The sequence below is a fragment of the Pelodiscus sinensis genome, chromosome 4 (assembly GCF_049634645.1).
Source record: "Pelodiscus sinensis isolate JC-2024 chromosome 4, ASM4963464v1, whole genome shotgun sequence".
Lineage (NCBI taxonomy): Eukaryota > Metazoa > Chordata > Testudines > Trionychidae > Pelodiscus > Pelodiscus sinensis.
In genome coordinates this window covers 11,253,841-11,280,884 of record NC_134714.1, presented here as the reverse complement: position 1 = coordinate 11,280,884, position 27,044 = coordinate 11,253,841, and the positions used below count along the sequence as shown (strand labels likewise).

Genomic DNA, 27,044 nt, shown 5'->3' with positions numbered 1-27,044 from the left:
AATCTGCCTCTGCAGTATAAATATTTAAAGAGGCTGCTACATGCTATAGCTATGAGTAACAGTAGAAATGAATGAAATGGCTAAATATACATTTTTGTGCATTTTGAGCTGTTGACAGCACCTCATACATAGTCTTAGTATCATAGAATTTTAGAACTTGAAAGGGACCTCGAGAGGTCATCTAATCCAGTCCCCTGCAGTCATGGCAGGGCTAAGTATCTAGACCATCCCTGACATGTGTTTGGCTGATCTGCTCTTAAAAGTGTCCAATGACGGAGATTCCACAAACACCCCAGGCAATTTATTCCAATGCTTAACCACGCTGACAATTAGGAAGTTTTTTCTAATGTCTAACCAGTTTCACTCTTTTGTTGATGATGAGAGTGATGAGGTGAAATCACACTCATGCACTGAGCTAATATGTATGCTCTACTTCATGCCCTAAAGAGAGAATGTTTATCGGTAACAGAAGCAGCAAAGCTGAAACTGAAAAGGCAATAGTCAATAGGGGCACATAGGGATGAGCGTCGTGTACAAATGCCTGATGAATTTGACCATCAGCAGGGGAAGAGAAAGAAAGAAGAAATATAAAACCTGTTTTAAGGAGATTTTTAAAATTTTCTGGTCAGAGAGTGCCATTTATATATTCTCAAACGTGGGGGTTTCTTTAATTAAAAATGTGTGTGTGTATTCCTGCGTTCACTGTTCCAAAAGGTAGGAACTTCAAAGCTCCTATAGAGGCAAGTCCGTCTATGGGCCAGATTCAGCCATGGCATAAGCAGGTGGAATTCCAGTTGGGTTCTGGGGTCGTAGTTTTCTTTACATTGTGAGATGGCTGTAAACTTAAACTCAAGTGCTGTGCGTGTGAACTCAGTGAACCATCATCAAGCCAGGTACAACTGTTTCTAGAGTGAATTTTCTCAGTAGCCAGTGACATTGGAGAATCTGAAGGATCAGGACAGTGATTCCACTGGAGGAGAAGAGCAGGTAACCGATGGCCTAGAGACCATTGTGCTGTCTTTGTTGATGTGGGAACAGAAGGGTTATTGACCTCTTTATCCTGGAGCAATTGCTGCTGCTCAGGATGTTTGCAGACAACTCAAAATTCTGTGGTCTGGCTCAGATTCTTTGGCAATTTTTGTGAGATTGCAGAGCGCTCCAGGCTCTGGCTATAGGCTAGTATTGGGTCTCATTGGGAAAACTGCATGAGCAAGGATTGCACAGAGGTAGTCTTGCCTTCCCTGGCTTTGTGCATAGCAGTCCCTCACAGCTCCAGTATTTATACTTAGGGCTACGTCTAGACTGGCAAAAAGCACTTTTTGCGGAAAAGCGTCCGTGCCAATCTAGACGCGTTTTTGTGCAAAAAAGCCCCGATCTCCATTTTAGCCATCAGGGCTTTTTTGCGCAAAACAATACTGTGCTGTCTACACTGGCCCTTTTGTGCAAATGATTTGCGCAAGAGGGCTTTTGCCCAAACGGGAGCAGCATAGTATTTCCGCAAGAAGCACTGATTTCAGACAGTAGGAAGTCAGTGTTCTTGCAGAAATTCAAGGAGCCAGTGTAGACAGCTGGCAAGTTTTTCTGCAAAGCAGCTGATTTTGCAGAAAACTTGCCAGTCTAGACACTGCCGAGAGGAAGTAGCCTGGGGTGTGCAATACAATGGCAGCAGTTCGTCAGGGTTAATCCCTGGAGGGCTGCCGCTATGTTTACTTGCGCCTCAGCTAGTACCAGTAATTGCAGCTCCCATTGGCCACAGATCGGTATTCCTGGCCAATGGGAGAGGCAGGAAGTGGTGCAGACTGGGACTGGCAACCCGTGGCCAATGGGAGTTGCGGTCACCTATGGGAACTATGGTAACTATAGCAGTGGGGACTCGCCAGGGACTACCCCTGGTGGTCTAGATCCAGTCTGTGGGCCGGTATTTGCACACCCCTGAACTAGACAGAATATTCAATGGGACAAAAATGAGAGAGAAAACCGATTCCTTCCGTGGGATAGCACAATGATGCTTTTTCACACAGTGACCAGTGTATGGTGCTGCTATTCATTATCTGCTGTTATTTATTAGTATTACTGTAGCATCTAGGAGCCCTAGTCATGGGCCAGAACCACATTGTTCTAAGTCACATACAAACTCAGCCTCCTTATCCTAAGATGTACAAAAAAACCTCTACACCCCACCTCTGCCCTTAGAAATACAAAAGACAGAAAAGTCTTGTGTTTCGATTCTGCATTTACACAAGTTTGTTAATCAATTAAATTCTGTAGCCACCACGGATTGTGCATCCTCAACTGCTTCCCTTTGCTTATTGCTCTGTGAATGATCTCAAATACTAGAGCAAGTCATGGGTAAAATTAGTCCCTGGGGTGGTGTGTTTTGTTTTGTTTTAAGGTACAGGTTGAACCTCTCTAGTCCAGAATCCTTGGGACCTGACCAGTTCTGAACCAGAGAATTTTCTGCACCACATGGCTACGTCTAGACTGGCCACATAAGACGGAAGAGGCATGCAAAGCAGGCAAGTCAGAATAGGGAAAACCGCGGGGGATTTAAATATCCCCTGCGGGATTTAAATAAACATGGCCACCACTTTTTTTCCGGCTTGGGGAAAAGCCGGAAAAGAGCGTCTAGACTGGCGCGATCCTCCGGAATAAAGCCCTTTTCCGGAGGATCTCTTATTCCTACTTGCAAGGAATTCCCTATTCTGACTTGCCTGCTTTGCATGCCTATTCCGTCTTATGTGGCCAGTCTAGACGTAGCTCATAAGTTCAATATTGTGTAGCAGCATTGCCAATATTTCCATTGCTTACTAGGCTCTTAGAAGACATTTGGAGATAAATTAGAGCTAAACAGCACAGAACATTGAGAGCCAGGACTGGTGGCTATAAACAAACTTTTTGACAGCTGATCACTGATCTTTCACTAATCACTTAGGTCCTGATTCTGCCGACCTCATTCACACTGAAGAGAGTTTTAGGTTCCAGTTCTGCTCTGATCTCTTCTCAGAGTTCATTGTAGGCTCAAAGCCCATTTATCTAAAGAGAGTTCTTGGAGTAAAGATAGCAGAATTGGATCCTTATCAGATAGAAAAAAAAAAAAACCCTTAACTGTTCCCATTCCCATTTCCTTTTCATCTTTCTTTTGGCTTTACATTTCTTATAACTTTTTTTTTTTAAGTAGAATCTCCACACTTGATATCCAGGCTTCAGAGATGCTAATATCCTGAGTTATCCTATTGCTTCAAATATCCATCCCTACTTTTGCATGCTAGTGCTCATAAACATATTGAAGTATGTTGGTAATTTGCTTAATCAAAGCTGCAAAACATTACTGCCACAGGTGTTCCTCAAGAGATGATGACAGCCAGTCAAGAAACTGATGCCACCTTGCCAGTCATGACCCCACCATGCTTTGCTATACAGGAAACCACAAGAGAAACAAGTGTGACCGAGGAAGAAAGAAAGGGAGGAACCCTGATACCGACTGTTTCTAGTGTGGCCCAGCTGTTGAAAAAGTCAGAACACTCTGACGCTACCAGCTCCTTTACTGCTACCTATTTGTCTATTGCAAAAACCCCAGATGCTGAAGGTAGGATTTTGTGCTTTCATTTCTCTACAAACTTTCCTTTTTTTCTTTAGGATAAATACAATGTTACTGGTCTTGTCCCTGAGCCAGAAACAACTTTAATTGAGATGCCTCCTGATGCACATTATCGGCTGATTAATTTCATTGCAAAACATGCTTGCCGTGTTGAATATTTGTAGCGTATTGTCCTCCTCTCTATGGATTGGTTCTGTTCTTCTGGGGTCTAGTTTACATTACAAAACCAAAGTCCCTGTGTAACTTGGCTATGGCCAAACTGTGTTGTCTTCCCATGGTGATGGGGGGGGGGGGGGGAGTGAAGGGGTGCAGAGAAATCTGTTCCGAATTGTCTTAGAGAACTTGGTTTCAATCTTGATAGATAAAACTCAGTTCTCTAACATCACTTTTGATTCTTCTCACAAGCAAGAATCAACCATCGACAGGGCTGGCCTTATCATGAGGCAAACTGAGGCGGCCGCCTCAGGTGCAGACCATGGTGGGGGGGTGCCACTAGGACCCAGAGTGTAGAAAATTGTGTCTGCTGCTGGTGCATATGTAGGTAGCAGAGCAGTACCATGAGAGGAGTAGAACAGGGAGGCTACGTCTACACTGGCCCCTTTTCCGAAAGGGGCATGCTAATTTTAAACTTCAGAATAGGGAAATCCGCGGGGGATTTAAATATCCCCCGCGGGATTTAAATAAAGATGTCTGCCGCTTTTTTCCAGCTTGTAGATAAGCCGGAAAAAAGCGTCTAGACTGGCCCGATCCTCCGGAATAAAGCCCTATTCCGGAGGATCTCTTATTCCTACTTCAAAGGGCCAGTCTAGACGCTTTTTTCTGGCTTATCTACAAGCCGGAAAAAAGCGGCGGACATCTTTATTTAAATCCCGCGGGGGATATTTAAATCCCCCGCGGATTTCCCTATTCTGAAGTTTAAAATTAGCATGCCCCTTTCGGAAAAGGGGCCAGTGTAGACGTAGCCAAAGAAGGCAGAATTGAGACCTTTCAAAGTTCTGGCCCAAGCGAGGAAGCATGGGGGCATCATTTGAGCTCCCCACCTCAGGTGCCAAAATGTTGTGGACCAGCCCTGACAATCGAGTAACATACTTTAGCCATGGCCATGATTGAACACAGTAATCTGGGAGAGGCAGAGTGACACCAGTAGCGTCAGCTGGAGCAGAATGTGGCTGCTGGCTTTAGTGAGTGAGAGTTCAGGACGCACCTGATCCGATCCTTGTGTTTTGCCTTGGTTGCCAGTTCCTTACCCATTAGTTTGTGGGTGAGACTCTCAGGAGTAGAGTCCTTGCTCTTCCCCCTGCATCCAGAGCCACTACGGAGGCAGCACTACTACAGAAGGCATTGGCCGTTCTTACATCCCTCTGCGCCCCTGCCTGGCTGCATGAGAGTTTTGTCTTCAGTTCCTAATTGGGTTGTGCCTTTGCGTCTCTAAGCCATCATTCCTCTTATCAGTGCAAGGAGATCAAAGGCAGCGATGTTGGAGTTCATTGGAGTCTGAAGTGGCAGATAATCCCTACCTCTCATGCAGCCAGGCAGGGGCGCAGAGGGATGTAAGAACGGCCAATGCCTTCTGTAGTAGTGCTGCCTCCGTAGTGGCTCTGCATGCAGGGGGAAGAGTAAGGACTATACTCCTGAGAGTCTCACCCACAAACTAATGGGTAAGGAAGGATGAAGAGTGAGCAGGGAGGCTCCTCCTACCTGCCCTTGCACAGCTGGGAGCTCTTCCTGAGGGCAGTGTACCACACATCTTTCCTTCCTGGCGACTGAGCCCAAAGTGCTGTGAGATTAATTACCGGCCCTTTGCTGTGAAGAATATTTTCTCGGTCAGGTAGTTGATGGATTTGCTTTACTATAGCTACTTGGCTTCCTGATAGACCTTCAAAAGCCTTTAGGGCTGGGTTCTGGTCCCCCCTCTGCCCCCAAAGCACACCCCAGCAATGGGTTAGTGCTGCAGAAATTCTTGTCACCTTAGCCAGAATTCCTCCTGGCCTCACTCAGGAAGCGCATACCCACTGTAGCAGAAACTCCGGCACCCTTCACACCCAGCTAGTGTTGCAAAACTAACAATCCAGCTAAGGCATTGCTACAGAAACCACTTCTAATGAAACTCCACCGATGGCAAATATAGCCAGGGAATTTCCTTTTGCTTTGGTGTGCTCCAGTGTGAAAACTGCCCTTTGGATTGGATTACTTAGAATGAGGTTAGTGATAGAAATGTAGCCGTGTTAGTCTGGTGTTGCTGAAACAAAAAACAGGACTATGTAGCACTTTAAAGACTAACAAGACTAATAAACCATCTTGTTAGTCTTTAAAGTGCTACATAGTCCTGTTTTTTGTTTTAGAATGAAGTTGTTTGATGGGGGAAAAAGTGACTCTGTTTTTCTAAGAACCCACTGACATGAATTTGCTGCTAGAGTTTAAATATAAATTCATCATCCCTACTATTTTAGCTGTGCAGTACACAATTATATCTGTCTCTTGATTCATGTCACTGAAGTGCTGTGATCTGCTTCCGCGTAGTGACCCAGACACAACATAAACTAAAGCTAACAGAAAGCTTTCCATAGTAGATTTCCTACACTTAGGCTACGGCTACACTGTAGCCTTCTTGTGGAAAAGCTTATGCAAATGAAGCGTGGCGATATTTTTTTCAGGAAGAACGGCTCTTGCTCAAGATGGGGGCTTTGTGCAAAAAGGAGCCGTCTACACAGCTCCTTTTTGCACAAAAGCCTCTTGCGCAAAAAGTCTGCTCATTAATTATGCAAATGAAGTGTGGCGATATTCATTTGCATAAGCTTTTCTGCAAGAAGGCTACAGGGAGAGAAGGCTAGTTTCATTCATGGCACCTTCTCACAGAGAGCACTTTGTGCATAAATGATAACAAAATTTAAACTCCCTTTTGTTTAAAGTTAAGCCTCCCTTTAAAAATGAATTCTCGAATAATTACTGGTATTAATGCTGTAAGGTTGGTCTGCAGTAATTATTGTGGTGAGTATTTATGCTTCCTGTTTTCGGTCATTTTAGTGGACCTGGTCGCTGTCTCAGATGAGGAAGCAGCCACTGCTCTTCCCGAATCCTCAGAGACCCTCGCTGGAATGAGAATGCAGGTGGAGGAGCTGAGCAGCAAAGCTGCAACCCTGGCAACTCCAGCTTTGATGGCATCTTCCGTTAGGAGAACTGTTGTTCCCTCTGTGAGGCGGATTAACATGGCCGTCACCTACGGGTTGGACCGGCTGGAGTCGGAAGGTACACATGCTGTGAAGGCTAGCAGGCAGGCTGGTGTGGTATGAGGGGATGTGCATGGGTTAGGATGTGCTATTTGATTTTTCTTAACATTTGTAATTTTACTGGTGCGAATAAAGAGAAACAGGAACATGTGACCCCCTTTCACAGGGACACAGTGGACAGTTAACACTGTGCACCGTGCCCTGGGGCATAATTACTGATTTTTGATAGAACCACGTGCTGGAAATAGGTGAGGTGTGAAGGAGGAGGCACATTCCACAACATCCCTTTGGAAGTCCTTGCTATTGGTAATGGGCGCCAATGGCATAAAGCAGAGCTACTCAACTTTAGAAGCTCTGGGGGTCACAGTGATACTCACATGCCGAGGGCCACAACTTAAGTGTGATTGCATAGACCTACAAATATATATGCAGATATATGCAAATAGCTTCTTTCACGCTGACGGGCATGAATAAAAAAATGAAGGCAGGACTATACAACATGCAGGCCCCATTTAAGTCAGTTCTGCAGATATTAATAAAATACAATATTTACCTGATGTCCACCCAGATGACAGCACTTCTAATGAGCAATGACAGTCCAGGAATTTAACTCCTAAAACATGTATCAACAAAAGACTACTTTTTTGTTTTGGCTCCCAGCTGCGTGTTGAGCCCCGAGTAAACCCAAACTGCGCCGTGGGCCGCACACAAAGGGGTCGCAGGTGGCCCCGCACGCCCCGTGTTGAGTGGCCCTGGTATAAAGGCCCATTTTGATGCCTCTCTCCCACACAAGTAACACAATGGCCATAAAAATGTATTTAAAGCTATTTCCAAGCAATTGGAAACCCCTCCATATTGAAAGCCCGTGTCTGCCGCAAAGCGATACGGTTCACGCTCCGGAACAGACCATTGTTTGGGGTGGGAGGGAGGTGGTTAAAGATCCATATTTGTGCAAGGAGCAAGTAGTTACATCTTGCAGAGCAAATGCTGCCCTGCGATGTCTAATTTGTAATGAAAGAGGTGACAGGGCTCAGACCATGTTTTTACTTTCATAACTGACGTAGCAAGGCCAGAGGTGTGGGGACTGAGAACTGCCAAGCCAACAAGTGCTGGCTTTCCCCCCTCACAGTCCCTAGCACTGCTGCCCTTCCTCTGGGTCTACCGTTTGTGATCACCGCCTGCATTGCTCACTCCTAACCCCTTCCCTGGCTCCCGTTCTCCCAGCCACTCCCGCTCCTCTGCTACTCTCCGTCCTCCCTTTTTGATTTCTTGATCTCTGCCTCGATCATCCTCTCAGGCCCACTAATAGGTGGGGTGGGGGGGGGGGCAGTAAAGGGGGCATTTGCTCTGGGGCCTGGTGTTTCAAAGAGGCCCAAAGCGCCTGGCCACTGCTACTCTGGCTGTGATGGCAGCCGGAGCCTTGGGCCCTTTTGAATTGCCCCTGGAGCATCGTCTCAGGTGCAAAAGGCTGATTGCCCTTGGCCCTGTCCCTTCCACCCAAGGTCCCACCCTTTCCAGGGGAGCTGGGCCCCTCCACACCTTGTCCCCATGGCCACGGTGGCTGTTGGCCCTGCTGCTGCCCTCACACGCTTGGCTCCCCTCTCCCACTCTTCGGACTGCCTCACACAACCCAGGCCTGCATCTCTCCTCCCCTTTGCTATCTCAGCACCTGCTGTGCTGCCCAGTGAAACATTGTGACTGTACCATTGGGGTCCCTTCAGCTCTGATTAAGCCTCAGGACCTGAAACCTTCTCTTTGTGTCATTCCCAATCCAGGATCTTTCCTTGTTAATTGAAAGACTTGGCTGAAACCACCGAGCAGCCTGTTTTCCTTCATTCTAGTCTCCCACATCTCCCTCCTTTCATCTGCTTCAGCCCTTTTTCCTTCCCAGGTTCCCTGCTGTCAGGGTCCCCATGACCTCCTCCCCCAGACCCCAGATTTCAGTTACGTTTTTGTTTTCCCTCTTACCGATGGGAGGGGGCAAACGGGGCAGTTGGCTAGAGGCCCGGTGATTCAAAAGGACTTGGGTCTCCCAGCTGCTGCTGCCACTGTTACTGCAGCTATAGGAGTGGTTGGAGCCCTAAACCCTTTAAATCACTGCTAGAGTGCCGCGTGGCACGTGGGGGGGGTGGCGTGGCACACTGCGGCCACGCTGCTTTTTTTTCGGAAGAAGATATGCAAATCGCGCTTGCATTTGCATATCCTCTTCCGGTTCTTTTTGCGGAAGAGGTTTTGTCGATATTTGGCCCCGTGTAGACGGGACCAAGTGTCGGAAAGAACCCCTCTTTCGCAAGACCCCGTATTCCTCATAAATCGAGGTTTACAGGGTTTTTTCCCCGACATTTGGCCCCATCTACACTGGGCCAAACATCAGCAAAACCTCTTTCACAAAAAGAATCGGAAGAAGATATGCAAATGTGAGTGCGACTTGCATATCTTCCGGGGAAAAAACCAGCAGTGTAGCCATAGCCTGAGTGTCTCTGAGGGCTGACTAACCCAGCCCTGCTGCTTCCACCCAAGGCCCTGCTCCTTCTGGGAGTGCAGAGCCGCTCCCTCATCTTTTCCAGAGGGGCATTGCTAGCACTTGGTGGCATATATTAACATGATATTTCCCATCAGATGCCAGCAATGCCCCTCTGCCATGAATATTGGCTAAACTGGACAGTCTCTGCCAAAGGATAAATGGACACAAATCAGACCTCAGGAATGGTAACATACATAAACCTGTAGGGCAGTGGTCCCCAACCTTTTGGGGCTGCTGGGTGCCCGGGGGCGGGACCACCCATGTGCCATGCGCCCAGGGGCAGGGCTGCCCATGTGCTGTGTGCCCAGGGGCAAAGCCGGCCCTGATCACTTGGTGGGTGCACGTAAATGCCCTGGTGGGCACCATGGCGCCCGTGGCCACCGCGTTGGGGACAACTGCTGTAGGAGAACACTTTAACCTCCCTGGACATTCAGTAATGGATTTTAAAGTAGCCCTCCTTCTGCAAGAGAACTTCAAAGCCAGATTACAAAGGGAGACAGCTGAAGAGGAATTCATTTGCAAATTCAACACTATCCATTTAGGTTTGAATAAGGATGTCAACTGGTTAACGTGTTACAAAAGCAATTTTCCCTCTTTGGATATTCACATCTCCACATCAAAGGCTGTGAATGAGCCACTTCCAGTCCGTCTTGATTAGCCTGATTCACACAAGCAACTTCTTCCTTGTATATACACCCCTGTTCTATAACTTCCACTCCAATTCATCTGATGAAGTGGGTTTTACCCATGAAAGCTTATACCCTAAGACATCTGTTAGTCTCTAAAATGACACAGGACTCCTCACTGTTTTTGTGTGCAGAGTGGCTGTCTATAGACAGAGAAGGCAAGTATTTCATCCCAGACTCCTACCTGTGCCCCCTGGAGCAGGGCAGTATGCAGGGTTATGCGCTACAGTGCAGGATGATAATGGAATACACCTGTATATTAGTGCATGCTGTTCTGTTTCACTTGTTTGTAATGTCTGTGTTCTTTAGTTGGTATTTTTCAGGTCTAACAAAGTGTACATTTAAAAACAATGAGGAGTCCTGTGGCACCGTAGAGACTACCAAAAATATATACCATCATGAGCTTTTGCAGGTAAAACCATTTAATCTCATGAGCTGGCATGAAAATAACAGAAACCAAGAGAGATATACCAGTAAACCCCCCCCCCCAAAACCTGTCAATTTTAGGACAAGTGCTAATGAGGCTTTGTCAGTGAAAACTACACTCGTGCCATGTATGATGTTTTAAATTTAGTCTGATTTAATTCTCCATTTGCTTAAAATTTCTGTTTAAACCCCCCCACCTCCATCCCAGCCTTCCTTAACCCCTCTTCAAACCCCTTTTATTTTACATGCTGGTAATTCAAATGGCTGAGCCTTCTTTAAATTTCCCCCCAAATAATTGGTCTCTGAGCTGTGACTAAGCACAAGACATTTCTCCCCATAAGATCATTTAATTTGAGAGAGAAGAGTATAAATTAACAAAAAACAGAGGCTCAGACCTGGCTATCATGGACTAAAATCTGTTCCCTCACAGCCCTGCAAGCTCATTATACATTTAAATGAGGTTCCAGGGACGTAAATAGGAAGGGAATTTGGCCCAGTGTGGCTAACTAGTGCCACTGAGCTATTTAGAAGTCAGAGAAAATTGGCAAGATCCAAATGACTTAAATCAAAACAGACAAATGGATTCATTATTAAAAGGCTGTAGTTATGGATTTTTCATTGCTTCCTATTTATTAATGCTACTTAGAAGTGGGAACTGCAGTCTTTTTGGTACATGCTTAGCCTCTGGATCCTCTGGACCCTTTTCAGCATTTATCAGCAGATGGCAATACCTCTCAGATTTTTCTGCTCTCTTGCTGTATCACGTTTCAAGATCTTGCAATTGAAAATGAGAACAATGGTTTAATAGAATGTTGCATCAGAACAAAAGTTTGTATTTTTCCCCAAACCAGAGTATTGGGTTTTTTTTTTAAATTCCTTATTTCAATATCTCTGCCAGGGGTAAACCCAACCATGCTTCATTTTTCTTAGTAAGCTGTGCAGAATTTGAGGGAATGCCCAGTGTTCAGTTACTTAAGAACATAAGAACGGCCATACTGGATCAGACCAATCATCCATTCAGCCTAGCATCCTGTCTCCCGACAGTAGCCAATGCCAGGTGCTTTAGAGGGAATGAACAGAGGGCAATCATTGAGTGATCCATTCTCTTCATCTACTCTCAGCTGCTGCCATTCAGAGGCTTAGGAAGACCCTGAGCATAGGGTTGAAACCATTGATGGACCTGTCCTTTGTGAACTTACCTAATTCTTTTTTGAACCCAATTACACCTTTGGTTGTCACAACATCCTCTGACAAGGAGTTCCTCAGGTTGGCCATGCATTGTGTGAAGAAATATTTCCTTTGTTTGTTTTAAAACAGCTGCCTATTAATTTAATTGAGTGATCCTTGGTTCTTGCATTCATGTGAAGGCATAACTAATACTTCCTTATTCATTTCTCCACAGCATTGATGATTTTACAGACCTATATCACCTCTCCCTTTGGTCATCTCTTTTCCAAGCTGAAAAGTCCCACCCTTTTAAATCTCTCCTCAAATGGATACTATTCCATAGCAATGTTCCCTCTAATATTTTCCATCCATGTGTGCATTTTTCCCCATCTGTTTGCAGAATAAATTTTTCTATGTGCACCCAGGCATGTGCAAATGTGCACCACCAGTAGAAACAAAAAACCTAGCTGTAGGCACCACTTACAGGGACCATTGGTCTATATCCTGAATCATTTTACATTTATTTGTACCTTTTCCAATTATAAAATATCTTTTTTGAGGTGGCGAAACCAGAACTGCACACAGTATTCAAGGTGTGAGTGTACCATGGATTTCTGTAATGGCATTATAATACTTTCTGCCTTATTATGTATCCATTTCTTAATAGTTCCTAATGTTATGTTAACCTTTTTGACCACTTCTGCACATTGAACAGAGGTTTTCAAAAAACTGTTCACAATGACTCCAAGAACTTTCTTGAGAGTGGTAACAGTTAATTTTGACGCCAACATTTTGTATGTACAGTCGGGATTGTGTTTTCCACTGTGCATTACTTTGTATTTATTATCATTGAATTTCATCAGTCATTTTCTTGCACAATCATCCAGTTTTGTGAGATCCCTTTGTAATTGTTCACAGTCCGCTTTGGACTTACATACAATTATTCAAGATAGTTATTTTGCAAACTTTGCCACCTCACCATTTACCCCTTTTTCCAGACCATTTATGAATGTTGGACAGCACTGGTTCAAGTATAGTGTCCTTGGAGGACACTGCTTTTTGCCTCTCAGTTCTGAAAATAGATAATTTATTCCTGTCTCTTGTTTCCTGACTTTTAATGAGTTACTGATTCATGAGAGGACTTACCCTCTTATCCCATGGCAGCTTACTTTGCTTATGGGCCTTTGGTGAGTGATCTTGTCAAAGGCTTTCTGAAAGTCAGAATAAACTTTAACTCCTGGATCACCCTTACTCACATATTTATTGATCCCCTTAGAAAATTCTAATAGATTCGTGAGGTGTGACTTCCCTTTACAAAAGCTGCATTGACTCGTTCCCAACAAATCCTGTTTATGTACATGTCTGATAATTCTGTTCTTTATTATAGTTTCAATCAATAAGGCTTACCAGCCTGTAAATGCAAGGTTTGCCTCTGGAGCCTTTTTAAAAAATTGGCATCATGTTAGCTATCCTCCAGATATCTGGTACAAAAGCCGATTTAGATAATCGGTTACATGCCACAGTGACTTATTACTGTTTAATTTACTAATTTATTCCACAACCTCCTCTACTGACACCTCAGTCTGGGAGAGTTACTCAAATTCTTCACCTAAGAAGAATGGCACTGACATGGGAATCTCCCTCACAATCACTGAGGTGAAGACAGATGCAAAGAATTCATGTAGCTTCTCTGGAATGGCCTTGTGTCTCTAGTGCTCCTTTTAGCATCTTGATCATTCAGTGGCCCCACTGCTAGTTTGCTTCCTGCTTCTGATGTACTTATTCTTTTTTGGCCTGCTTAATTATACATTTGCACTTGACTTGCCAGAGTTTATGCTCCTTTTTGTTTCCCTCAATAAGCTGTGACTTCCAATTTTAAAAGGATCTACTTTGTTATTCCTGCATATTTTGTATCCTGGTATCACCATATCCAATTGATTATCCTCATTCCATCAAGTTTCTGTGATGCCTATTATATTAATATCTTCATTTAATACCAGGCATTGAAATGTACCCATCTTACGTCTACGTTGCACATCAATTTTGAAATAAGCTATTCTGGAATAGTTATTCCAAAATAGCTTATTTTGAAATAGCATGTCTACACTGCAGGGAAGCCTCAAAATTAGTCCGATGCAGGCTTCCCTAATGTGGATGTGCTACCTTGATTTTGAGCCCCAGGAGGCACTGGGGAGGAATAACTTAGAATGGCCCCTGTAAGTGGAGTGTCTACACATGCCTTATTTCAAAATAGCTATTTTGGAACAGGCGTTATTCTTCGTAGAATAAGGTTTACAGATTTCGGAATATGTCGCTTGTTATTTTGAGATTATTTCGAAATAACGGAATGGCTGTATAAACGCTTGCATAGTTATTTTGGAATAATGGCCGTTATTCCGAAACAACTTTGCTGTGTAGACATACCCTTAGGGTGTGTCTAAACTACACCCCTCTGCCGACAGAGGGATGTAGATTAGGCACATCGCTATTGCAAATGAAACAGGGATTTAAATACCCCACGCTTCATTTTAATAGAAATGGCCGCCGCTTTTTGCCAACATGGCACTTTGCCAGCAAAAAGCGGCAGTCTAGGCAGAGATCAGTCGACAAGGAAAGCCTTTTCCAACCGATCCCTTATGCCTCGTGCAATGAGGTTTACAGAATCGGTCAGAAAAGGCTTTCCTTGTTGATCGATCCCTGTCTAGACTGCCGCTTTTTGCCGGCAAAGTGCCACATCAGCCAAAAGCGGCAGCCATTTCTATTCAAATGAAGCACGGGATATTTAAATCCCCACTTCATTTTCAATAGCGATGTGCCTAATCTACATCCTTCTGTCGGCCCAGGGGTGTAGTTTAGACACACCCTTAGGATGCGTCTACACTGGCAAGTTCTTCCGCAAAAGCAGCTGCTTTTGTGGAAAAACTTACCAGCTGTCTACACTGGCCGCTTTGAATATGCGCAAGAACACTGATGATCTAATGTAAGATTGTCAGTGTTCTTCTGCAAATACAATGACACTCCCATTCGGGAAAAAGCCCTCTTGCGCAAATGCTTTTGCACAAGAAGGCCAGTGTAGACAACTGAGAACCGTTTTGCGCAAAAAAGCCCCAATGGCGAAAATGGCGATCGGGGCTTTCTTGCGCAAAACCGCGTCTAGATTGGCACGGACGCATTTCCACAAAAAGTGCTTTTGTGCAAAAGCGTCCGTGCCAATCTAGACGCTCTTTTCCACAAATGCTTTTAACGGAAAAACTTTTCCGTTAAAAGCATTTGCGGAAGATCATGCCAGACTAGATGTAGCCCTAGTGTTTAGATTTCTAGCATTTGTATACTACTGCTTATGAAATCTGTCACTTTTTAGCTCTCTGGTATTATGTGTTATAGTGATAGAAATGTAGCCGTGTTAGTCTGGTGTAGCTGAAACAAAATACAGGACTATGTAGCACTTTAAAGACTAACAAGACTAATAAACCATATTGTTAGTCTTTAAAGTGCTACATAGTCCTGTATTTTGTATTATGTGATGTGATTCAATGGGACTTTTTCATGTGACTTTCTCTTTAGTGTATGCCTGTATTTTATCAACTTCTATCCTCTTCTCTTGACTAGGACAATAGACAATCCTTATTAATAGAGCCTCTGCTATAAGATGTCTCTGTGCGAACTGTGTGCTCCTCCTTATCTGTTGGCTTTCACCTTAGCCCTTAGTTTTAAAACTCTTCTACAACATTTTTAATTTAACATGCCAGCAATCTGGTTCTGTTTCAGTTTTGTGGAATCTGTCTTTCCTGTATAAGAACCTCCTTTCCTAAATTGTTCCCCCAGTTCCTTCTAAACCTTTCCTCCTTACATATCATGTCACAGAACGTTATCAAGGAGATTCTGGACTTGGGTCTCTGAGCTTGCAGCCTAAATTTGGCCTTCAGGATCTCTCTCCTGCCTTTCCCTATGTCATTAGTACCTACCTGTACCATGATCATCAGCTCCTTCCCAGAATTGCACATAAGCCTGTCTAGATATCTCAAAAGATCTGGAAGATGATCTAGCAATTAAAGATTGGCCTTTTCTAGGTGAACCTCTAGCACAAAGTGTTTAAAATGTTAGTACCTGGCTCTTAACTGAGCTATTCGTTGTTAACACCTCAGTCTATCCATCTCATCTGTAACAGACATATTAAATATTCATCTGAAGAAGTGGGTTGTATCCACGAAAGCTCTTGATACCATCTACATGTTTTGTTAGTCTTTAAGGTGTTGCTAGACTATTCGTTATTTTTCAGACTCTTCTTTGAGTGCTCCATTAGCACCTTCACACTTGACTTGCTCTTTCTGTTTTCCTCAGTTGGATTTGACTTCCAGTTTTTAGAGGAAACTTCTACTCAGGGTGGCTATCCAAGACTAAGGATACATCTAGGCTACGTCTACACTGGCATGATTTTCCGGAAATGCTTTTAACGGAAAAGTTTTCCGTTAAAAGCATTTTCGGAAAAGCACATCTAGATTGGCAGGATGCTTTTCCGGAAAAGCACTTTTTGTGGAAAAGTGTCCGTGGCCAATCGAGAAGCGCTTTTCCGCAAAAAAGCCCCGATTGCCATTTTCACGATCGGGGCTTTTTTGCGGAAAACAGTACTATGCTACCTACACTGGCCCTTTTGGGCAAAAGTCTTTCGGAAAAAGATTTTTGCCCGAACAGGAGCAGCATAGTTTTTCCGGAAAAGCACTGATGATTTTACATGAGATCGTCAGTGCTTTTCCGGAAATTCAAGTGGCCAGTGTAGACAGCTGGCAAGTTCTTCCGCAAAAGCAGGTCTAGACACAGCCCTAGATTGCAGAGCTTTTCTGGAATCCTGGAAAAGCTCTGCCGCATCCAAGGAATGCGTCTGCTTTTTAAAAAAAAATTGGAAAAGCAGATGCGTTTTTTTGACATCCCTGTAAACCTCATTCTACGAGGAAGAAGGGATGATCTGAAAGAGGCTTTTCTCCTGACATTTGGCACAGTGTAGAAGGCCAAATGTGAGAAAAGCTTCTTTTGGAAGAAAAGTGGAAAAAGGTACACAAATTGTGGTTTGCAATTTGCGTATCTTTTTCCGACTTTTCTTTGTAGTCTAGACACAGTCTCAGAGGGTCAATTCTAGCAGGCTGACCTTGTTAACTTGCCAATCACAGTATTGCCAATCTCTTATCAAGAGATAAAAATCAGTGTGCTAGGAGAAGGAAGAGGTCCTCCTATGAACCTCGAAGGCCCATGGGTACTTGGTTTACATGGGGAAATAGGGATCCCAACACAGATTGCTTTACATTGGCACTTCAGGTGATGAAGACCACAATCTCATTGGCACGTGCAGCTTTAACTCTGTATCAGTATCAGAACTGTCCGCACTCCTTTCCTCTTAGGAGAGGAAAAGCAAGATACCTTGGTCTAATATATTACAAAATGACATCCCAGAGTTGACTGGGCCAATTCACACTTCCTTTTACTAAGACTGAGTGTTAAGACCTCTGGGGTGATGAGTCTTCATTTTAGACATGTCCTATTTTCAGAAGGGAAAAATTAAACTTTTTATTCTCTCCCTGTTACAAAGAGCTAATTCCTTACAGCAGTAAAGAATAGTCATTTCATTGTTTGTTTGTTTTTTATTTTTTTTTAAATAGCTTCTTCCCGGTCATATTTTTTTAACAAGTCCAACTGTCTCATTGGATTTAGCTCATATGATCCAGCTGTCTGTTCTTGCTCTGTTTCCACTTTTGCCTAGTCTATTTTCCTGTCTGAGAGCTGGTGTTTTGACATCCAGCCTCAGTCATGGGGAGCAGGTAGGACAGCATCTTGTCACTCTTCTGTTACCGCATCATTTACCTACTTCGGTGACTTATTGATTTCCTGTTCTCACCTGTTCCTGCATCTCAGAGGTTGTTTCCTCCACCTCCGGGAAACATTTCTCATGTCCCTTCCCCCTTCCTTTTCATTTACTCTGTGCAGAAAGGGTGACATTTTGGGAGAACAGGGGGGAAGGATGAAGGGCAGCAGGCATGTGTACCAGAATGTTGCTTGCTTTTCTTCCTGGTCCCCTATCAGGGAGCGAGTGGAAACGACACAGATTTTATGAATTACTCCTCTGCGCCATCCCCTCACCAGCCAGGAGTGAGAGGCATTCACATAAGCTGTGCACTTTCCCCTCGCTCCCTGATAGTCAGGGGAACAGGAAGAAAAGCAAGCAGCATCTGGGTATGCTATGCTCCCCCACTCCCAGCAACTATGCCCCCCCACTCCCCGCTCTCCCAAAATGGCGCCCTTGCTGTGCAATAGTAAAAAGGCGCTCTCTCTTTCTTTGCAGAGTGTCCCGCACATTCCCAGATCTCTCTTTTGGCTCAGCCAAAAGCTTGGTCTAGGCGTGCGGGGGGATTTAACGTTCTGTTAGCGTCTTTTCTATAAACTCTTCCACCTTGAATGGCCCCTTGAAATATATTCTAACTACTTATCTTAAACAATCTGTTCCTCTTCCTCTTTGTATTGAGCTGCGACACTCTCAATACACTGGCACTGCCCAAACCTGAAGAAGAGCTTTGTGTAAACTAGAAAGCTTGTCTCTCTCAAACAAAAGCTGGGGCAATTGAAGTTGTTACCTTCACACACTGTCTCTCCTTGGCCCTGCTCCAGATGCAAGCAGCTTGGATAACGCTGCTGGAAATGCAGCTCAATGACAAGGTGGTGAGGTAATATTCGCTTATTGGACCAGCTGCTGTTGGCGGGAGAGAGAGAGAAACTTTTGAGCTTACACAGCTCTTCCTGAGATTACATTTCAGATCATAATACAAAGCAAACCCCTGCTTTCCTGAATAATTTGTGTCGCTCTCATGTTGTGGCAGCTGTTTCAAAAGATCTTTATTGCATCAGGTCTCTTCTGACTGGAAATGAGCAAGAATCAAAACACACTGCTGCCTGCATCCGTTCAGACTTTTGGGATGTGGGTTGGGATTAGAATCCAAGTATCTACTTTCAGTATATCTGTATTGTTGATCTCTAAGGGTATGTCTGCACTAGCCCCCTAGTTCTATCTAGGGAGGCTAATGAGGGCTACCGAAATTGCAAATGAAGCACAGGATTTAAATATCCCGTACCTCATTAACATGTTCCCGACCAGTGGCCATTTTAGAAATTGACTAGCCCGAAGTAACTGCCCGCGTCTACACGTGGCAGTGAAACGGGATTCCGAATTAAAGCCCTAAATCGAATTAGCTTCTTATTCCTCCTGGAATGAGGTTTAACAGCTAATTCGATTTAAGGCTTTAATTTGGAATCCCGTTTCACTGCCACATGTAGACGCAGGCAGTTACTTCAGGCTAGTCAATTTCTAAAATGGCAACCGGCCGGGAACATGTTAATGAAATACAGGATATTTAAATCCCACACTTCATTTGCAATTTCAGTCGCCCTCATTAGCCTCCCTAGATCGAACTAGGGGGCTAGTGTAGACATACCCTAAGGGTGCATCTAGCCAGCGTCAACCTGACACTTGAAATAAGACACCCAATTTGTGCTAGGCAGATTGCGTAACTTATTTCAAGTCTATTTCGAAATAGGCTATTTTGAAATATGGCGCTGCCTACACAGCGCCAGATTTCAAAATGACATGCTATTTTGAGCCATCCCTTAACCCTCATGCAACAAGGTTTACAGGGATGGTGAAATAGCGTGCTCGTTATTTCGAAAAATATTTCAAAATAACAGGCGCATTACTAAGAGGTGGGGTAGCTATTTCGGGATGCCAAGGTATCCCGAAATATCTCTGCTGTGTAGACAAACCGTTAGAGCCCTCTGCTGGAGAGTTATGTCTAGGTTCATCCTTTATATAGTCATGAACTTTAAAATTCTGTGTCGGGGCAGAGAACCTTTTTTGGGTTGGGAGGCCCCTGACGCACAGAAAAATCAGTCACGGGCCACATACAAGTGAGAAAGAAAAACACCCAAACCCCTAACTGATGTGGCCTAGGGATGTGAATGACTAGTCGACTATCCGATAAGCAAATGCTTATCAGATAGTCGACAGGCTAATCGACTAGTTGCTTCACCCCTTCCCCCCCCGCTGCCTCTATCAAAGAGGCAGCAAGGTGGGGGGAAGAGGACGTGGTACTTCAAAGCGGCAGCGCCGCGTGGAGCCTGGGCTCAGCTGGGGACTCCCCCGCTGACCCTGGGCTTCATGGGGTGCAGCTGCTCTGAAATGCCATGAGGAGCCTGACACCAGGCTCTCCGCGGAGTTTCAAAGTAGCAGTGCCACATGGAGCTCGGGGTCAGCGGGGGAGTCACCTGCTGACCCCGGGCTCCACACGGTGCTTTCACCATTGAAGTGTAGCAAACTCCTGGAGCTGTTGCTACACTTCAAAGGTGGAGGCGCCCTATTGACTAGGTGAATGCAAAACGCTTCAACTATTCGATTAGTCAGTGACTCGAGATTTAACATCCCTAATGTGATCCTCGACTGACAAGGAGAAAGACACTTCCCACATGCCACTTGCACACCAGAGCCTTGGGGGGGCCCAGATTTTGTGTGCTCCAGCCTTCCAGTGGGGCGGTGCAGAGGCTGGCATGCCAGTGCAGACTCATGGGGGGGGGGGGAAGCCTTGAGCCTCGCAGGCCAGATCCAGGTTCCCCACACTGGTCTATACTATATGAATTGAAGTTTGTTCTTGGTAAACACAGTCTGAAGACTTCCTAAAACTCATCAGCTGATTTTTTCCCCCCTTTATTTGATTCTAGAAGTTGCTTAAAGTTGAACTCTAGAGTGGTGTATCTTGAAGGTTAAACTCCCCCATAGATGAACTTTCTTCTGTAGAAAAGCCTTGTGCTCTAGCAACTCCTGTTTATATTGTAACAAATCCTGGTAGCGAATCCTCTATCTCCAGGAGCTTCTGAGTTCTTTTCCACAGTCGCCTAATCCCCCTTGCTTTATACCAATCAGAAGTTTAGGGTTGGAAGAGATCTCAGGAGGTCATCTAGTTCAACCCCCTTCTCAGTCATATGAGGTTTGTTGACATTGTGTCTCTGAGGACATTTAAAATAATGACCACATAATTTTGTCCCAAATCACTGACCTGCACTCTATTTTCCATTTTATGCTGTTGCTCACTATTATGAGCTGGAAGCTGTGAGGTGCTGAAAGGTACCTGAGAAAATGCTGTGCTCACCAGCAGCCATAGTCCTTTCCAGCTCTGGGCCTTAAGGCCTTGCCTATGCTTACTGGGAGATCAGCACTGTGGGGATCAGTCCCCCAAGGATCGATGCAGGGGTCTAGTAAAAAACTGCTAAATTGACCGCAGATTGTGCTTTCGTCTACTCTGGTACTCCACTGGATCGAGAAATGTAAGGGGAGTTGACTGGAGAATTTCTCCCCCGCAGTGGAGATGCCACGATAACTTGATCTTGATAGGTGGAGTCCAGCTACGCTATTCACAAAGGCTATGTCCAGACTGCAGGCTTCTTTCAGAAGAAGCTTTACTAGAAGAGATCTTCCGGAAAAAACTTCTGAAAGAGAGTGTCTACACTGCAAAAGCGCAACGAAAAAGGGATCTGCTTTTTCGAAAGATAGCGTCCATTCAGATGCGCTTTTGCAGTGTAGACACTCTATCTCACACTTCAGCTGTGATTACTATGGATGGAGTGGCCATAGCCCCTGTGTATTCCCAGCACTGTACCTGTGATGCTTCTTTTGGTTGTCTGGCACAAACACAACTGAGATTTTTTTATCTATATGTGGTGGCTATTGCACTAATGGTTGACTGCAGAGCTGCGTCCTTTGCATGTACCACAGAAAATTATTTAGGAAGGAGAGGAGAAGTGCTCACACCTTTTTCTGTGCTACATAATGGTGTGAGCTGTTGGGTACCGTTGTAATCTTTAAGTTATCTTTAAGTTGTGTTGTGAACTGTACCATAAAGCCTTCTTGCCACTTGGAATAGAAAAGTGCCTCTGAAAGTTACCGCAAGCAGCTGATAATTAAAATTTATTGCGGTTGGTAATGAAACCGGGGATCCTTGGTGCTCAGACAAATGTTTTGATGCTCAAACCTCTCCACGTCCAGACATTCTTCCATCACTGATTCTAATCTCAAATTTTGAAAACGTTCTAGAAGCTGGGTGCTTAAAAGTCCACTGGGCCATGAGCCATGATGTATCACATCCTCCTGCTCTCAACACTCCTGAGTCGCTGTTCCAACTAGGAATTCTCAACAGCCAATTGATCTCCATAGTGTTTTTTCTGTCTATTTTAAACCTTCTTCTAAAAATAAACACACTTTTAGCATCAACTCCTTCTGTTCTTCCCCGAGCCAGGCACCTCCTGAAAGGCAGAACTTCTACTGACATTGGAGAAAGGAAGAGATTTTATTTTCCCAGCGTGATATAAATGCACACAAGGGCAGTTTCTGTCCTCCGCCACGTATGCATTGCTTCTCTTTATTTCAGAGGAGGCTGGGAATGCAGACTCGGATTGTAAATGCCTTAGAGGTAGAGATCATCTTTGTATTACGTATGTGTACAGTGACAAGGCAAATGGGGTGGGAGGGGATCCTTGATTGGGGCTCGTAGATGCCACCACAATGCAAATAATAACAAACCAATGAATTGAGAGGCAGGATTTGACTCAGAGTGTAAAAACATAGCACTGACTTTGAAATCTAGTGTATAAATGGCATGAACATATAGCAGTCAAGGGTAGATATAAGCAAAAATGTAGTCTGGGCATCTCTCTTAGCAAGAAAGAGGTTATATATGACTCCCATTACTATAATACCTAGGTACCCCACAGTCTCTAATGCATTTATCCTCACAACACGCCAGTGAGGCAGGACTAGTATCCTCTGTTAGAAACAGGGAACTGAGATACACAGAGGCAAAATAACTTGGCCAGGGTCACACATGTCATTTGTGGTGGAGCAGGGACTTGAACCCCTATCTCTGAAGAGCTAAGCTAGTGTCCTAACCATTGGGAAATCCTTCCCTTCAGAGCTAATTCTTCTGTGTTGCAGGCAGAATCTGAACAAATCTGGGGCCAGAGTCACTGCTTTTACATATATCCGTGCACAATAAAATTCATCATGAGCCACTGCCATACAGGCAAATCCAGTATCCTCCGTTAGCCTGTGTGACGGATTGATCATTGTGGCTTCCATCCTCGGCACATGATTTTTGTTTCTTTTCTTTTGCTGTCAGAGCCCTGGGCTGACCAATGATGTACATAAGCGCAGGGAAGCATCATTCTGTGAAGGCTGTCATGGCGGGGTTCACTCATGGGACTATTCTCCGGTTACTCTGTGTGGCATTTGCCCCTGAATGCAGGAGCATTAGGGCTGCTGTGTGGATTGTCTGTCTGTCGGTCTCCTCCTGCTTCCTTTTGCCTTCTTCCATCCCAGCGTTTGTGAAATGTGCGAGTTTGCAGGAAGCGCTTCCTCATAGTGACTGGCAGAGGGCGCCCTTCACTACTCTCACTGGTGCTGATGGTTTCACTAAGGAACAGGAGGAGATTTTGACTGCCTTTCAGACTGTGAAATTGTGGGAGAGGGTAGAGAAAGAGGGTGTGGCGTTCAAGCGCCATCTGTCCAATGGGGATTTTTACCAGAAGGATTGTATCTCCTGGGTCTTTGTGGTGAGACCACAATGTGGTGGTCACCACTTTGTAGCCAGACCCCTCTTTGTAAGAAGTCTAAACCAAGGTTTTCAGAAGTGACTTGTGATTCCGGCCACTTTGGATGCCTTACCAGGGTGTGATTTTTCAGAAGTGTTGGGTTACGTGCCCTTTTGAAAGATGTCTCAGGTTATACTCCCAAACATCACTAGTCTGTGTGAAAAATCTTGGCCCTAAATCTTGACCCCTGACCCATAACTTGTCTCCTACTGCCCACCTCTCCCCACCCTCCTTCAGAGCTGGGGGGAGTTATGCTAACGTTCAAGTTTCTGCTGGGTTCCAACCCCCCTTCTGTGTTTTATCATTAAAGCTTAGATATCCAAAGCTGCTACCTTCTTTATGGCAGCGTTTCTCACAGCAAAAAACAAAACACCGACATGAATTTGTCTCACAGCAAAAAACAAAACACCGACATGAATTTGTCTTTGCAACTCTCTTGCAACTATTCTAGTGACCCACCAGGGATAAGTTCCAGCTCTGAGACTGAGTGTTTTCGTGTGAGCTCATTCAATATGGCAGCCAAAGGTCTTGTCGTTGATTTGAAAAGACAAGAAAAGCAGGAGGACAACCCCCTGGGGGATGGAATACTCCTATCAAAGGTAAAGAGAATTGAAAGGGCTGGTGGTGCCTCTGAAGTTTTATTCAGTAGTCTGCGTGGCATCATTGGTCTTCGGAATGAGCTTTACGCTAAACCCAAATAGCATCTCACTTGCATAAAATTCTGGAATTGAATAAACCTCACCAAAGTGAAATTGTCTCATCTGAAGATCTGAAAAAGCCATGTAGCTTTTTAAAGCAAATCCCTGATGATCACAATCTTTGGATCACACACCGGTCTTTGATACCAATGCAGCACAGCAGGCTGAAGGCTTGTAAATTGTAATGTCCTTCTCTTTTCTGAAGCATGCAGTTGAGGGAGGAACTCATAAATCAATGAATTCAAAACTTGGGTGTTCCCCCCCCCCCCCCCCCCCACGGAGCAACGTCCTTTCTTGAAAGTTTTTCCAGCTTGTTTACTAGTTCACTCCAGGATCTGACAGGGTAAAAAAGTCTAATTGCATCCTGTAGCAGGGTAACGCAAAGCTGTGTTAAATAAGGCCTGGCTCTCAGCGTTGGGGCCAAGTAAGAAGCGCCACTCTTACTCTTACACATTGCCTTGTCTCACCAGATAACTGAAGACAGAGTGGGTCAGATTTTCAGCAGGGATGAATCAGTGTAGCTGACGGAGCTATGACAATTTATATCAGCTGAGGATGTGGCTGATATTTTTGCAGTAGTCTCCCTTTTTTTTTTCTTTTTTTCTTTTTTTTTTTTTTAACGGGAGCCACCTAGAAGCACACTTCCCTAAACTGGGTAACCATGTGACACTGCTTGCCCATCCTTCCCCCATCCTACCCATGCTCTGATCTGCAGTGTCTAAAAGAGGACTTCCATCCAGCAAATTGATGTGCCAGCACAAATCCATTGGGCTCCTCCCGGGCCCATGCATCGGCTTTAGCAGATCCGATCGCAGGACCGAGGCTTCAGACTGTAAGGCTACGTCTACACCGTAGCATTTTGTCAGCAGAGGAAATGCAAATGACGCTCTCATTAGCATTTCTTGCACCCTCATTTGCATAGTCTCTTCTGATCCGTTTTGAAAAAAACGCAGTGTAGACGGGGCCATTTAATGCAAAAAACCCTTTTGTGCAAGATCCTGTATGCCTCCTTTTTCGAAGGATAAGGGATCTTGCACAAAAGGATTTTTTTTGCACTAAAAAGATTTTTTTTCTACACTGCGTTTTTTTCTGCAAAAACCTCTTCCGCAAAACGGATCGAAAGAGACTATGCGAATGAGAGCACGAGAAATGCTAATGCTAATTCTGCCAACAAAATGCTACAGTGTAGACGTAGCCTAAGCTCTTGTGAGCCAGGTCTGTGTCTGAGTGTGCTGGGAAATCTACTATAGACGTGAGAGAGTTTGTCTGTCTGTGAGCAAGCCTGTCTGTCTGTCCGTCTGTATGTTTGTTCAAGAACTCTTCCTAAGTGATAAGAGCTAGGGCTAGGGTTACGAGCTAGGTTTGGAAAAAATACTGGAAACACTTGATGGGGGAGGGGGAACGGCCGGGAGGAGGGTGGGGCTGGCCGGGAGAGGGGGCGGGGGCAGTGCGGCTGGCTGCAGGAGATGGGTGGGGCTGGGGGCGGGGCTGGCAGCTGGGGGGGGGGGCGGGGACAACGAAGCTGGCCTGGGGAGATGGGGGAGGGGTCAGGGGCAGTGCAGCTGGCCAGGGGAGATCGGGAGAAGAAGAACCGGCCGGCAGGAAGCAGGGGTGGCTGGGAGGGGGTCGGGGGCAGCGGAGCTGGTTGGGGGAAGGTGGGAGGGGGAGGCGGGACTGACCCGGGCATGTGCAGATCCCGGGGTGCTGTCAGTCCCGTGCACGGTCCAGAGAAGCGCGAGGGAGTCCGGCTGCGGCTCCATCACGCGCTCAGAAGCAGGGACAGGGCTTCTCCTCCTCCCCAAGGCGTCAGATGCCGCCAGGGCTCCCAGCACTGATCGCGTCCCACCTCCCAGCCACTCCCCGAGCCCTGCCAGGCTTCCGTCCGGCACCCAGCCAGAAACCCAGGAAACACCAGACATTGCACATGTCCGGTATTTTCTGGATTTTTTTACCGGACAGAGAACCCAAAAACCGGACTGTCCGGCAGAATATCGGACACCTGGCAACCCTAGCTAGGGCCACCAAATTTGGTAGGCAGGTTCCTCTTATCCTAACTTAAAGCAAGGTCAGGGTTTGGTTATGCCTCAGCTCTTCCTCCCCCCACACTCCGATTGATATGGGGACACATAAAACCATTCAGAAAAGAGACCAGGCAGGTGAAAAGGGCTGGCTGGAGGTGCGCCAACCCCCATCTGGAAATTAACCTTCCACCTCCAGGTGCCCTTTAGAGAGGGTGGGGGGACTGCAGTTCCCTCCCGTCCCCCGATTCAAACAAGAACATTGCTGGCTGTTCCCCTTCATCAGGGAGCGAGGGCAAAGTGCACAGTTTGCTCCATTCCTTAATCTGGCTGGGGATCACAGGGGGCAGATGAAACTGGACTTGCCCCAGGTAGGGGACCAGCCCCAGTGTGGAGCTGCAGTGGGTATGAAGAAGCACTTCCAACTTGGCCCCAAGCAGCTGTGGTGAGAGTGGATTGGGTTTGTCCCCCTACAATGAGGCAGCCTACATACTGAACCCCTCCTCCCCAGCCTCACCCCAGAACAATGATTTAAATGAAGAAAAACAAAAATTAGTTAAGGACCCGAGTAATACCAGGTAAATCGTCCATATATTTGGGGGTGTGAACATATTAATAATAAAAACCAGAAGCAAATTGTTGCTGCTTTAAAGCTTAGAAACCGGGCAACATATTTTTTCTTTGTAATAGAAAATGGTCAGGACAGGCCCATGTTTATTGGGCACACATACACACATTCACGCAAATACACACATACACACTCAGGACGCTGAATGACAATCTACTCCACCACTGACACCAGATGCTGTTAGAACAAATCTCATTGGCTGAAAAAAAATGGAACATAGTTATTTAGCACCTTCACAAAGCTGAGAGCTTTTCCAAATTAACCCGTTCCTCAGCGTCACATACCCTATAACGCTGATACAACCTCGTTCAAATAATTTGTCTACCAGAATGAAAGACATAAAACCTGTTCAGGTAGCAAACCTAGTTAGTAGAGTGTAAATCTTCAGTTTTGCAGGAT

At 45.3% G+C, this 27,044-nt stretch overlaps 1 protein-coding gene across 2 annotated transcripts in view; it reads left to right on the top strand.

Moving 5' to 3' along the window:
* The window catches only part of ARMH4 (armadillo like helical domain containing 4), a 158,781-nt gene that overhangs the window by 62,611 nt on the left and 69,126 nt on the right, over positions 1 to 27,044 (top strand). For both annotated transcript variants that reach the window (XM_075926317.1, XM_075926314.1), the window contains exons 3-4: positions 3,338 to 3,586; positions 6,623 to 6,844. In XM_075926317.1, coding sequence (XP_075782432.1) covers positions 3,338 to 3,586; positions 6,623 to 6,844 — 471 coding nt within the window. The remainder of the gene's footprint in view (positions 1 to 3,337; positions 3,587 to 6,622; positions 6,845 to 27,044) is intronic.